We start from the raw sequence: 14,809 nt of genomic DNA on the forward strand, positions 1-14,809 counted from the left end.
AGTCACTTGTGGCTCCCACAGCCTCCTAGATGCCCCAAGCTCCCCTCAACTCTTCCTCTGCAGGGGTGAGGTGCCCTCCTTCCCTGTTCCCTTTCCTAGGGGGACAAAGTGACGGTTTCTCTAAGGTGAGGAACGTCACACCCTGAGTAGCAGATGCCAAGGCACCTGTGCTGCTGCTCTTGTTGCTCCCACACACACACTGGGAGGAACTTTGGGGGCCGCTACACAATGATCAAGCTGAGAAGTGTGCACAGTATATAACGAGAGCTGGCAGTTCTGGGTCATGTCAGTGCCTAGGTAAATACAGCTGCCACGGGCTGGAGCCACTCGTCGCTGGCTGACGCAGTGAGCCACTGGGACACAGACACTGAACCCAGGACTCTTTGGGATCATTTGTTTGCCAACTCTGTTTGCCATTATTGGGACGGTTGTACATGCATTCCTCAAGGTGCGGATTTTATGGGGTATTGTCAGTATTTTTCTTATCTGAAATGTTCTTTCATGCCGTGGCTCACGGGAAGCCTCACACCTGTGAAGAACACGCCTAGAGTGTCATTTTCAAAGATTCAAAGTCACACGAGACTTTTTCCCTGTGGGAATAAATTCAGCACAGTCATGAGTAAAAGAAAAAAGCCTTCAGTTAGGCTCAGACACCATCTCGCAAACAAAATGCCTCCAGCTGACTCCTGTATGTGCTGCAGAGACGTGTTCACAGAGCCCCTGGACAGAAGGCACCACTGTGATCATCTAGTCTGATCTGTATAGCACAGGCCAGAGACCTGCCTCCAAGGAATTCCTAGAGCAGAGCTTATAGAGAAACATCCAACCTTGGTTTAGAAATTCTCAGTGATGGAGAGTCTGCCATGACCCTTGGTAAATTTCTCCAGTGGTTAATTACTCTCTCTGTTTAAAAGGTTTATACCTTATTTATAGTCAGAATTTGTCTAACTTCAACTTCCAGGCATTGGATGGTGTTAGACCTTTCTATGCTAGCCTGAAATAGATTGATCACTTTGAATCGAGGGACACTGCACAGCAACAACGAGCAAGCTGAGAAGTGTGCACAGTAAATAATGAGAGCTGGATTGCTGGGGCATGTCAATGCCTAGGTAAATACAGCTGCCATTTTTCTTACACTAAATAGATTGAGCACTTTGAGTCTATCACTGTAAGGCATAATTTCTTATCTTTAAACATTCTTGTGAATCTGCTCTGAATCCTCTTCAGTGTATGAACATCCAACTTTAATTGTGGGCATCAGAACTGGACACATTATTCAAGCAGCATTTACACCAGTGCCAAACAAAGAGGTAAAATAACTTCTCTCCCTCTACTTGAGATTCCCCTGTTTATCATGCTAAGATCACGTTAACTGTTTTGGCCATAGGGTCACGCAGGGAGCTCATGTTTAGCTAATTTCCCCTTCACGCCTTCCAAATCTTGTTCTGAGTCACTGCTTCCCACAAGAGAGTCCCGCAACATGTAAGTATTGCCTACCTTCTTTTTCTTAGAACATATATTCTTTGCTTCAACCCAGTTTACCCACAAGTCCTCATTGCTGTTATTCAGTGACCTGTCCCATTCATTATTTATGATCCCCCAATGTTTTTTGACTTTTGCAAACATCAGTATTTAGCACTGAGAAGGGGAAGCAGCTGGGTTGCTCTCGGGTGTCTCTGCTTACCCTTGTCAGTTAACAAGGCAGAAAAACAAAACCACTCCACTTCTTTTGTCTCAGAGAAAGCTAGATGTCCTTAAGAATGTATCTCATCAAAAGAAACAAGGGAAGTAACAAATCACAAAGTCCCAGCCTGGCATGATGATGTGTATTTCTATGGGGAGAACGTGGCTCATTTCCAAAAGAGGAATTGAATTGTAGATCAAATCTATGGTTCGTCTAATCAAATGTCCTCTCTCTGACAGCCACTGCCCGGGAGCTGCCAAAGAAGGTGTTGGGGGGATAACCTGACCATCCTGAGGGTGTCACCTTAACGCCTAAGAGCTAGAGATTGGCTTGTGCCATGAAACACGCAGGCATACAGGCTTTCCAAGATATTTATTTAGCTGTATCTATTACAAAGGAAGATTCTTACTATCCATGTAAATGTCCAAAAACCTTCCTGATTCTTCCTTAGCTCCTGGCCTCAACTTCATCTTGTGGCAATGAGTTTCTCTGTTTAATAATGCACTGAGTGAAGAAATCATTCATTTTGTAATCAGTATTGGCTTTGCCATATTTCAGTTTAATTGAATGTCCTCTTGACCTTGTGTTACGAGACATGGAGAACACATTCTTCATATGCCATGTACCAGTCAGTATTTAATAGGCTCTTCTCAAATCACTTCTTATTTCTCTCCTTTCTAAGGTAACAATCCCCGTTTTTTCATGCTTTTTCCTAGGAGAGTTTCCCCAGGCCCTTGATATTTCTCATTGCCCATCCTTGAACCCCTCTATTTCTGCAATATCCTGTTTGAGAAGGGTGCTCACTACTGCACAGAGAAGTCCAGAGGAGGGTGTAGCATTGACTGATTGATTTCATGGCATTGTATTTTTGGTATTATTTCCCATCCCACCCATCTTGTATCCCAAGGTTTTCTTAGTTTTTTAATGTGCCTATGCTTTCAGCAGGGTTTCACAGAGCTGTAAACCATTACACCAGGTCCCTACCCTGAGTTCATACAGTTAAATTGGAACCTTGTAAGGTGTTTAAGGTGTTCAAGTTTTTCCCTTTTGTAGGCACAAATGTTGCACTTATTGACATTGAACGTCATCTCCCATCATGCTTCTCATTCACTGGGCTTGTTTAACTCCCTCTGAGAACATCCCTGGACTGGACTATGGCCGAAATAATTTGGTGCCATATGGAAATCATAGAATAATAGAATATTAGGTTTGGAAGGGACATTAGGAGGTCGTCTTGTCCAAGCCCCTGCTCAAAGCAGGACCAACCCCAACTATATCATCCCAGGCAGGGCTTTTTCAAATAGCATGTTAAAAACTGCAAGGCATGGAAATTACAGCACCTACCTAGGTAAACCATTCCAGTGTTTCACCGCCCTCCTAGTGAAAAACCTTTTCCTAATAGCCAACCTAGACCTCCCCCACTGCAACTTGAAACCACTCCTCTTACTTCTTTTATCTGCTGCCACTGAAAACAGCCTAGCTCCATCCTCCTTGGAATGCCCTTTCAGGTAGTTGAGGGCTCCTATCAAATCCCCCCTCATTCTTCCTTTCGCAGACAAAACAAACCTAGTTCCCTCAGCCTCTCCTCATAAGTCATGTGCTCCAGCCACCTAATGATTTTGTTGCCCTCCTCTGGACTCTCTTCAATTTCTCCTCATCCTTCCTTTAGTGGGGGGCTCAAAACTGGACAGAAACTCTAAATGTAACCTCTTCAGTGCTTATTAGAGGGGAATAATGTTGCCACCTCACCGCTCACTCCCCTTTCTAGATTGTTGGAACTATCTAATATTTACCATGTTATTTGAAATCACGTGTGTAACCTCCTCGCTGGGCATCTCTCCCTTCACAGGAGTCAGAGCATTTCAAATTGTCATTGGTGACTCAACCACCTCATGGAGACTTTGAACCTTACCTCCTCCGGCCCACCAACGTTCATCCTAAATGGCATCCCTGGGCTGGAAGCTGCCCACATCTGGATTTCCATCCCTTTCTCTATGTTCTACATTATCAGCCTGTTGGGAAATCTCATGGTTCTGTTTGTTGTCGCCAAAGAGGAGACCCTGCACAAGCCCATGTACCTACTGCTCTGCATGTTGGCGCTCACAGACATCGGAATGTCTACCTGCATCATGCCGAAGGCACTGTGCATATTTTGGTTCGGTTTCAAAGGCATCACTGTGGATGGCTGCCTCACCCAGATTTTCTTCATTTACATGCTTGCTATTATGCACTCAGCCATCCTCGTGACAATGGCCTTCGATCGCTATGTTGCCATATGTGACCCTCTCAGATACGCCACCATCCTCACCAACGCACGAATCTCTAAGCTAGGGCTAGTGGGTTTGATACGAGCTGTTCTCTTTGTTCTGCCATTGCCCCTGCTTCTGCAGAGGCTGCCATTCTGTGCCAACCGCATTATCCCCCAAACATACTGCGAGCACATGGCTGTGGTGAAGATCTCATGTGGGGACACTATAAAGAACCAGATGTACGGCCTGGTGTTGACATTTGTGATCATGGGGTCAGACCTGACACTCATTGGCCTGTCTTACGGGATGATCATCAGGGCTGTGCTCAGAATCTCCTCTAAGAAAGCCCACCAGAAGGCCCTCAACACCTGCTCCGCCCACATCTGTGTGATGGTGATAACTTGTGCTACCAGCCTCTTCCCTGCCCTGACAAACAGGTTTGGTCAGGGCATCGCTGCCCATGGTCACACCCTCTTGGCCAACCTTTATCTCCTTGTGCCCCCCATGCTCAACCCTATCATTTATGGGGTCAAAACCAAAGAGCTTCGTGACAAAGTGGGAAAATACACCTGCAGAATGTGATTTCTAGGGCTACTGACTTTAAACCTGCGTGACAGGAGGGGGAAAGGATGTCTCCTCGTTAATCAAGGGTGATTTGTCCCAATTTGTTTGAGCTCAACGTTGAGAAATTTCCCAGTTTCAGAAGTTCCTCACAGCTAATGTCTTGTCACTCCATCACCAAGCACTGTCCTCTCCATTGCTAAGTTCATCTCTCCAACCATCACCTGATCTCTTTCAGAATCATCTGTCATCCTCCAGCCCCACACTCCCTGTCACTTGGACTTTCTGTGACTTCCTGACCACCAGCCCGGATGATTTCTTGTATGCTCTCAGCCCTATTTTCCATCACTATGTATGTTGATTCTCATCATTCCTCACTCTTCTCCATCTTTGACTCTTTTGCCCCTCTCTGCCATCACAAAGTCACTAACTCTGCCATCCACCAGGCCCCAACAATCCCTTCCAGTCCTGAGTCTCCCCAAGTCCATCTCTCTGAATTCTTAACTAGCAGACACTTGGAGTTTTCCCCTCTGATTCGCCCCCCTTCCTCCCAAAGCCATGAAACCTGTCCTCAATTCTCAGTTTATTTTGGTACTCACATTGTACACAGACTGGAGACAAAATAAACAAAAATTCAATTTCATAAAAAAGTTCCAGATGCAACGATCAAGGATGGAAGAATCCCATGCACTGCTACAGACTAAGGACCGACTGGCTAGGCAGAAGTTTGGCAGAAAAGGACCTGATGAAATAGTGAGGAAAAACAAACATAGACAAGTTATACAGAAAATAAACAAAGACGCAACCTCAGGCTTTCCAGTTCTATACTTCTCAACTTCCCTTTTTTAATGCAAATTACCTGTTGTCTCTGAAGTGTTTCCCATGTGCTCCCTGTCAACAAAGGGATTAAATGTTTCCCAGACAGCTCCCTGCTTAGATGCTGCAGGGTGGCATCAACTGTGACATTTTGAGCATCACCTAGACCAATAAAGGGGTCTGTCACCACCGGCCTTGTAACCTTGAGGGCCTTAACACTGACCTGTTATGGCTCACTGCCCTTACCAGTAACCAGCCCATAAGCATCATGGTCTCTCCCTGGCTTCCAGCAGCCAACTTACTCCTTGCAGGGTGATGTCAACAGCCTCTGCAAATCCGTCTCCCCGAGTTCTCATCAAGGAGAAGTCCAGAAGGGACGGGAAATCTTCTGGGGTTTTCTCCATTTTCTCCCATGCTGGTGGAGGACATTATTTGAAGGACATTAGTGCCCGTGTAGGAGTGGGACTTTAAAGAAATCTGGCTGGAGGGGCAGGTCCTGAATTCAGGAGAGCTGGGATAATCCACGAGGGGCGCTCTGGCGCTGCCAAGCTTCTCTCATTCCCCTTTTTAGTTTGAAACATCTGCCAACCCTCCTGTAGGGCACAAGTACCAGGACTGAGGTTCTGAGTTTGAATTTGATTGTCTGCTCAGAGCTTTGGTGTTAATGTGGAGCAACTCCTGCTGGGGCTTGTAGCACAGCTTAGATTAAATAAAAAAAGCTGCATCACTAATTAAAACTTTCCTTTGTTATTTGATGTAGAGACCAATGTGTTAATAACAAAAGCTTTGTTTCAATAACTAGTTTGGGCTAAATTGGGGCTAGTTTTTACGGGACTTTGAGCCATGGACGCAGTAGAAATCTGGCAACCCTGCATAGGGCAGAGCTAATGAGAGAGCAACCGCCCGAGTGCAACTGGGGGCAGAGCAGCAAGGCAGGGACCTGTGCACAGGGCCCAGAACAGGGAGATGTTGCCAGATAAGAAGGACTTGCAGGCTGACCTTGAGCGGGCAGAGGGGGAAGACTTGACCCAAATGTTGGCCGATGCTGGGGAGAAGAAGCCACTGACAATACTGCAGCTTTCTGACTCTAGGTGGCTTTCCATCAGTCCCTGTGTGAGCAGGGTTCTTGCTCAGTTTGATGAACTGATGCTGCACTTTCAGACAGTCAAAGACAAGGGAAGAAACTGCAAGGCTGAACTTCATCAGACGTACAGTGACCCAGCTGGAGCCTGAGGGCCTGTGGCCACTGCCAGAGCAGGCGTCTTATTCCTGGCATCAGCATAGCACAGCCAGGGCCCAGGAGGGGGGACTGGGACATGTAAGGGACAGAGTGTGAAGTTTTCTTATATCCCAGAGACTATCATTGGAGGAGTCCCCATTCCCACAGGGCAGGGCTCCTTCCTTCCTTTAACCTTTCCCATTTTTTTCCTTAATTTTCTTAGAGCTGTTCTTTAACAAGTTGTATCAGGTTTGAACTTAATGTAGTGAGCAGCGGGTCAGGGACGTGGCCGTTGAGGAAAGAGTCACCCTAACCCCTGTCCTGAGTGACCATGACAAGGTTGTGGATCAAGCCCCCCAGGGATCCTGGGCCAGCCTTGTCGGGGTTAGAGGGACCCCACCACACAGGAGAGTGGGAGGGGAGCCCTTGAAGTCAGGTGGGCCTCTGGGAAAAGGGAGTGAGGACTCAGATCCTGTCATGAGCCAACTCCCCCAGGGGCAGTGTGTGAGCCAGGAAAGTTTCCCACAATAGCAGGGAGAGGATTTGGGTCCCTTGCCATCAGCCCCCCTGCATGTCACAGCCTAAGCCCTGGCTACTAAGCGGCACTCCCCTGGCAACGGACCCCGAGCGAGGGCCGTCAGAAGGTGAAAGACTGGCCGACACAGATAGATTTTTTCCTACGTGAATATGTTTTAGAGGCGTCTTGACAGAATAAATGCAAGTGTCGAGGAGCTGTATGAAGGAGCTGGCTAATCATTCCAATAGACATTTCTTGTGCTTCTCCTGGGCAGTTGCTTTCATTCAGATCTGTTTAGAGCAGCGGTTCCTAAACTACGAGAGGCATGGGAGAGTGTAAAGGGAGGTGCAAGCTGTGTGGGTTTCTATTTTTAAAAGCTCCAGCTGTTAGCCCCGGGCGGCTGGGGCTCATGCAGAATGGCTGTGCACGCCCGGGCGGAGGGGATAAAGGAGAGACCCGGATCCCCCGCTGCCATGGGGTGATAGTGGGAGTCCCCAGCCTCATGGGGTGCTGGAGAGCTAGTCCCGCGCAGGGTTCTCTTAGAAACTGTGGCATTTCCATTTCTGATTCATATTGAGAAATTTGGGCAAGCGGCTATTTATCTTAGGTGTCTGTACATGAACCCAAGAGGCCTGGGAAACAAGCGGAAGGAACTGGAAGTCTTGGCACAGACAAGGAATTATGATGTGATTGGAATAATTGAGGCTTGGAGGGAGTTGGTCTTGCAGGAGGTCACCAGAATCTGAGACCTTGTGGACTACACCCGATGAGCTGGCTAGATACCATGGCACTCACCCAACACTTCCTGCATGCTCTATTTGTGCTCCAGGAGGTGAATCCTGCCATGCCCCCTACATCTCTTCTGTATCCCTACTGGCCCTACTGGCCCCTAGCCTTTTTTGGTCTTACAATGGGTGGCACCCACCTCTCACAGGCCCCCCGGCCGATGGTTCTCTTGGCAAGTCATTGGTGAATCGACCCTCTGGCTGTGCAACACACGCTGTCCCCCTTCCAGGGTACACAGTCTCTAGTTCTTTTCACGGTCCTGCTATGGGGCCTGTAGGATAGTAAAGAGTTAAAAGCTGGACAAGTAGTCAGGCCTAATTTACAGGGAACGGGTCATGGCAAGGGCAAATCTTGTTTCTGTTAATTGGCCATCTGTGCTGGAAATAAGGCTAATAAAATCATGATCATCACTTCTAAGTAAGGCCTTGGTGGAAAAGAAGCATTATCTTCCTTCTCCCCCTGGCATGTCTTTACTTCAAAGAATGTTAGTGTAAAATGTATAGGTTTTGAGGTGATGTGCCTGACCTCTGTATGGTAATCCTGTAAACAACAAACAGAGGCGGGTATAGTTATATTCATTATGTACTTGTTATGACGGCCATTAAAGGTGTGAGCTCCGACTGAAGCTTTTCCTGCATTCAGTGCATTCCTGGGGTTACTCTCCCGTGTATATTCTCTGCCATCTAGCTGTCGCTGTGCTGGCTCCTGGAACTGCTTGTGCTGCTAGTCTAAATAATAAGCATATGTGAGATTGTTTATAAAGATGGAAAAAGAAAATACCCGTCAGCCTGATTTTCTGAAATGATGAACACCTGCCAGTCCCATTGGGAGATGCTCAGTTCCTATGAAAAACTGGCCATATCTCTATACAGCCAAATAACACACGACGAAAAGATACTGCAGATGGCGAGACAGGAAGTACGCTTCGAAAGGGACAAACCATCATTAGTGTTTAATGCCTGGGAGTCAGGAGTTCTGGTTTTTATTCCTGGCTCTGTTGCAGATTCACAGGGGAAACTGAGGTAAATCATTTCTACATTTCTGACTCAGCTTCTCTGTGGTGAAGTGCAGACTGGCAGATTGATTAGTTCATGTTTGAGAAGCGCTTTGAGATCCTCGGAACTCTTGGCATCAAGGATGGATTTTCCACACTAACTAATGTCAGCACCACTCAGCGTGGGAGGAATCCAATGTGATAATGAATGACATTGATTTAACCCCTGTCTTTGATCTCAAAGGATCATAATGTTCTTCACCATCTTTTAGATTTCATTTACAAAACATATACAGAAGTCACCTTCCACTTAAATGGAGCCACCTCTTGGATGGAAAACAATGTGTTTAACAGTGCCCAGTAACACTACACAGTAATTTTACAACAGGAAAAAAAGGATACTGTTTCTGAACTTAAGTTGCCTTACACACTTTTAGATTTGTTTTGCAAAACAATTCAATAGGATAAAAGTCAATAGCGATAAAAGACGATGAACCTTGCCTCGCTTTTACCGGTCTCAAATGAGGCAAAACACTACTAGGAGTTGTGGAAGGAGCTAAAAGAGAAGGTCTGGTCCTTCCTCAACTCACAGGCCCAGGTCCGCGAGACAAACATGCGGGTGAAATCAGACCTTTCGTAGGTGTGAGTGTTGATGGCACACCAGAAGAGTATCTAGATCTAATCTCCCTGTGTTTCTTGGACTGGTTAGCCGATTTCTATTGGGGGTCAGCCCATATTACTTCACACCCTAGGGTATTAATCACGATAGGAATGGGATATTAACTACAATTCAGTTGTTTACCTCCTTCCCACCCTCCCTCTCCATCCCTCTTCAGGAACCCTTCTCATGAGCAGCTTCTAATCCAGAGGGTGCAAATGACCCTAGAAGTGGAGGCAAAAGTTTCTACTCCAATTATTTCCTAATCCCGAAAGCCAAGGGCCGTCTGAGACCCATACTGGACCTGCAAAACCTCAACTGATGCATGAAGAAGCTGAAGTTTTGCATGGTCTTCTTGGCCTCCATTATCCGGTCTCTGCATCCAGAGCCTTCCTTCCAAAGACCTGGTTCTGGGCCAGGGGCACCATCATAGAAGGTCACAAAAACCATCCTACAACCACACAGGACATTGTGGGAAACGCCTATGGCATATGGCCACATACACCTATGTTATGCAACATGCAAGATTGATGCTCAGACCTCTGCAGTTCTGGCTAGTGTCAGTGTACAGACAAGACGGGGACCCCTTAGACATGGTGATCACATTTCCTTCCTCAGTAACCAATACCATCTTTTGGTGGCAGGACCCATGCTCAGTTTGTCCACGGGGTCCCATTCTTGATATGACACCCTTCACTTTTTCTAGTTACAGATGCCTTGGCACTGGGGTGTAGGGCTCATCTGGGGTGCCTCAGGACCCACTGTCTTTGGTGCCATGCGAAGCTCTTGTTGCATATGAACGTTAGAGAGCTCAGAAAAGTGCAGCTTGTCTGCAACACGTTCCAGAACCACCTTCAGGGCAAATGCATGTTGGTACTTACTGAGAATACAACAGTGATATTCTAAATAAACAGACAGTGTGGAGTATGTTCCTCTCCCTTGTCCCAGGAAGCTCTCCCCATGTGAGAATTCTGTACTACCCCCTTAACCCATCTTGAGACTTCTTGTCTTCTGGGCACACAGAAAGAGCCATTGGATCATTTTAGAAGATACTTCTCCAACCATGCGTGGTCCATTCACCAGGACACTGTGAGGAGCATCTTCCAAAGATAGGGTACTCACCATACGGGCTTGTTCAAAACAAGGCAACACCAGAAGTGTCTGCAGTTCTGCTCCTTCCTGTACCTTTAGCCCAGGCTTGGTTGCAGGCATATTCCTTCTCCATATTTCATTACTGTGAGTTTCTGCCAACTCCACTCATACACAGAATTCTGCTGAAGGTCAGGAGGGAAGGAACTTCCATGATCGTGATAAACCCCCAGGTTGGCCTCGTCAACATTGGCTCTCCACCCTTCTGAACCTTTAGGTCTGGAAGCTCCATGGCTGAACTCCCTAGAGTTCACATGCTCTGTTCCCAATAGAGAGGTCCTTCTAGGGAGAAGAAAACCATCCAGTAGAGTGATGTATCTGGACAAGTGGAAGAGGTTCTTGATGTGGCTTTTAGAGAAACGTTTTACCCCTGCAGGCATCCAGACCATTCATCCTGGGCTACTTAATATACATGAATAGCAGAGGTTATCGGTCTCATTGCTGACCACGTACCTGGCTATGATTCAGTGTTCCATTCGTGGATCAACTGCCGATCAGTCTTCACCAACTCAATTGCCAGCCATTTTCTAAAGGGCCTGGACAGTCTGTACCCCAAATGTGCCAGCTGAGCCTAGCCTGGGATCTCACTCTAGTACTATCAAGGCTCATGTGGCCCCCATTTCAACCACTGGTGACGTGCTCTCTTCTCTACATTCATCACTGTTCTTCTTCCAGATGTGTTGCTCATCTCCATTCCAAGACACCCATCTCCCCGGCTGCCCCTCTGTTGGAGTTAGGTGGTAAGAAGGAACTAAATGGGTGAAGGGTAGGAAGGGACACATATACCAGCGCGACTCAGGGAGCACTAGAGTTGACCCAATGGATACTAGTAATGTGCGTGGAGTGCGCACACCTACATTGGAATAGACATGAGCCCCACCTCTTCAAGAACAACAGTTACGAAAGATTACGAAAGGCTAGGAACCATTTTTCATCTCTTCTTCAGACTAAACAAGCCTAGTTCCCTCAGCCATTTCTAATAAGTCTTGTTCCTCAGCCCCCTAATAATTTTTGTTGTCCTCCACTGGACTCTCTCCAATTTCTCCACATCACTGTGATAACATCATCTCAAAACTCAAAATCAAGAGGACATTCAATTAAACTGAAAGAAGCAAAATTCAAAACTGATTAAAAAAAGAATGCTTTCTTTACTCAGTGCATAATTAGACAGAGGAACTCATTTCCACAAGATAAAGTTGATGCCAGAAGCTAAGCAAGAATTAGACAAGTTTAGTACATTTACATGAATAGTAAGAATCTTCCGTTACAATAGCTACAGGAAAGCCTGTACACCCGTGTGTTTCAGAAACAAGCCAATCTCTGGCTGTTAGGTGTTAAGATGACAGCCCCATGACAATCAGGGTATCCCTCCAACACCTTCTTTGGCAGCCCCTTGGTTTCTTTCTGTCAGAGAGAGGACACTGGACGTGATGGACCATAGGTCTGATCCAAAATGCAATTCCTCTTTTGGAAAGGGGCCAAGTTTTCCCCATGGAAACAGACATTATCATGCCAGGCTGGGACTTTGTGATCTGTTACTTCCCTTGTTTCTTTTGGTGAGAAACCCTTTTATTTTATGTACTCTGTGGCAAGGTGGTCCGGTGCTAAGATAGGGATATGCGTGTCATCTATCGCCGCACCACAGTTTGGGAACCCCATTGCGGCAAACCCGTCCATGATGTCCTGCACGTTTCCAAAGTCACTACCCTTCTTAGCAGAAGTCTATTAATGGCCCTGCACACTTGCATCACTTGCACCACAGCAGCTCCCACGCTGGATTTATTGATTCGTTATTGATTTCTGTCTGGTGTTGCCAGCTTCCACAGAGCGACGGCCACTCGCTTCTTCACTGTCAGAGCAGGTCTCAAGTGAGTATTCATGCGCTTCAGGGCTGGGGACAGCTCTGCGCAGAGTTCAAGAAGAGTGGCTTTATGCAGCCAAAAGCTCTTCAGCCACTGCTCATCTTCCTGGACCTTCATAACGATGTAATTCCACCAGTCAGTGCTTGTAACCCGGCACCGGAAGAGGCACTACACCAACTGCAGCTGCTCCGTGACAACTAGCAGCAACCGGGAATAGTTTCGTTCTATGGCTTGTAGCAGGGTGGCTTGAGTAACATCCCAATTTTCCGTGCTGCAGCTCCTGTCTCGGCCTTGGAAGTACTGCAAGATCAGTCACGAGGTGTTTGTGATGCTCATAATGATAGTGCATAGTTGAGGGGGCTCAACGCCTCTCCGGCAATAGCGAACACGCGGCAGAGACAGCGTTCCAGAAAATGGTGCAAAAACTGTTTGTTTAGGAAATAAAGGGGGGGCAGGAAGAAGGACGTTGCATCATAGGAGGATGAAGACCTTCCTAAAAGCCCCTGTGACTAGCTGCACTGTCATAGCTATCCACAGTGCACATTTTTCTTAATCAATGCAAGCACAGCTATAGGGGACGCAATCCCCTGATGCAATAAACGTGGTGTGATAAACACTTCTGCGTCTTCGTGAATTCAGTGAGTGAACATCGACTGAAATTAAATCGACTTCACTTCACAGTGTAGACATACCCTCCTTCTCCTCCATCTTTCACTCTTTTGCCCCTCTCAAGGTCCCCAACTCTGCCGTCCAACAGGCCCCAACAATCCCTTCCAGTCCTGAGTCTCCCTAAATCAGACTCTCAAATTCTTAACTTTCAGACACTTGGAGTTTTCCCATCTGATTCATCCCCCCCAAAGGCATGAAATCTGCCCTCAATTATCAGTTTGTTTTTGGACACCAAAAGTTTAATGCAAAAATCCCATGCACTGCTACAGACCGGGGACCGACTGGAAAGTCAGCAGTTCTGCAGAAAAGCACCTGGGGGTTATAATGGACAAGAAGCTGGATATGAGTCAGCAGTGTGCCCGTATTGCCAAAAAGGCTAACGGCATATTGGGCTGCATTAGTAGGACCATTGCCAGCAGATGGAGGGAAGTGATTATTCCCCTCTATTCGGCACCAGTGAGGCCACATTTGGAGTATTGTGTCCAGTTTTGGGCCACTCAGTACAGAAAAGATTTGGACAAATTGAAAAGAGTCCAGTGGCTGGGAGGTCAGAGAAGCCAGGCCAGGGAGCTGAGCAGAGCTGAACCAAGCCACTCTGAAGCAGAGCTAGAGCTTGAGCTGGAGCTGGAGCTGTCCGAAGCCGGCTGCAGTGAGTGGCTGGGGAGGTGGAGGAGTACCCTGGGCAGGCCGTTCTGGGATGGGGTCATGACCCTGATGAGGGAGACGCTGGGAGAAGGGCCCTGCCCTTAGAGCCTGGGTGCATGGCCACCGCCAGAGAACATGTCCCACCCACAGCATCTCTGCCGCACAGCCAGGCCTGGGCAGGGGACCTTACAATGTGTGAGAGCCAGACTGTGAACGTCCCTCACACCCCAGAGACACGTTGGTGTTTTCCTTTAACCTTTCTCAAATTCCTTTCTTTTTAATTTGTGGCTGTTTAATAAACTGTGTTTGCTTTGAACCATATGCAGCGATCAGTGGGTCAGGGAAATGCCCAGCGGAGGGAGCACACCTGACCCTATCCTAAGGGACGATGACAAGGTTGGGGGTCGAGCCCCTCAGGGATCATGGGCCCAGCCTTGTCGGGGTTACAGGCACCTTGGCACTCAGGACTGTGGGAGGGGAGCCCTTGAGGTCAGGCTGGTCTCTGGGGAAAGGGCGTGGGAGTGAGGACTGAGATCCTTTCACTAGACAATGCTCCGGGTAGTGTGTGAGCCAGGAAAGTTCCCCATTAACTAATGGGGCTTTCACTCAGAAAGGTTGGACAGGGACTTCTGGCTCTCTCAGAGCAGGTGTGGGAAGGGAATGGGGTTAATCCTTCCTTCCTAGAACAGCCTCGTAGCTGCTGATTTTCTACCTGACCTGGAAGCTGGTCTCTGGGTAAAGGGCATGGTAGTGAGGACTCAGATCCTGTCGCTAGCCAGCTGCCCCCAGGATCGTGTGTGAGCCAGTAAAGTTCCCCACAGTAGCGGGACCATCCTCCCACTTACATCAGCTTCTTACTCCTGTAAGAGTGATATTTTTTTTAGTTTCATCTAATTTAATGTTATTATGTTTATGTGTTTATTGCCGGTGAGGGGCAGGAAGAGCAGGGGGGACGCATCTTTTACCTAGCATTAATCCCTCCTTTGTAGAACAGCCCTCA

The 14,809-nt window shown here is 47.4% G+C and overlaps 1 protein-coding gene across 1 annotated transcript; it reads left to right on the top strand.

Annotated features, from left to right (window-relative positions):
• The first annotated feature begins 3,576 nt into the window (after nucleotides 1-3,576).
• LOC137149936 (olfactory receptor 52P1-like) lies at nucleotides 3,577-4,515 on the top strand. Its single transcript, XM_067543587.1, has one exon. It carries the CDS (start codon nucleotides 3,577-3,579, stop codon nucleotides 4,513-4,515), a length of 939 nt encoding a protein of 312 aa, XP_067399688.1.
• The last annotated feature ends 10,294 nt before the right edge of the window (nucleotides 4,516-14,809 follow it).

This window comes from Emydura macquarii, unplaced genomic scaffold (assembly GCF_026122565.2).
Source record: "Emydura macquarii macquarii isolate MOO-44397 ecotype Brisbane River unplaced genomic scaffold, CSIRO-AGI_Emac_v2 contig_916, whole genome shotgun sequence".
NCBI lineage: Eukaryota > Metazoa > Chordata > Testudines > Chelidae > Emydura > Emydura macquarii.

Bases quoted from the DNA above. Each gene is read 5' to 3' on its own strand.
- LOC137149936 (XM_067543587.1), top strand. From the start codon at position 3,577: ATGGAGACTTTGAACCTTACCTCCTCCGGCCCACCAACGTTCATCCTA.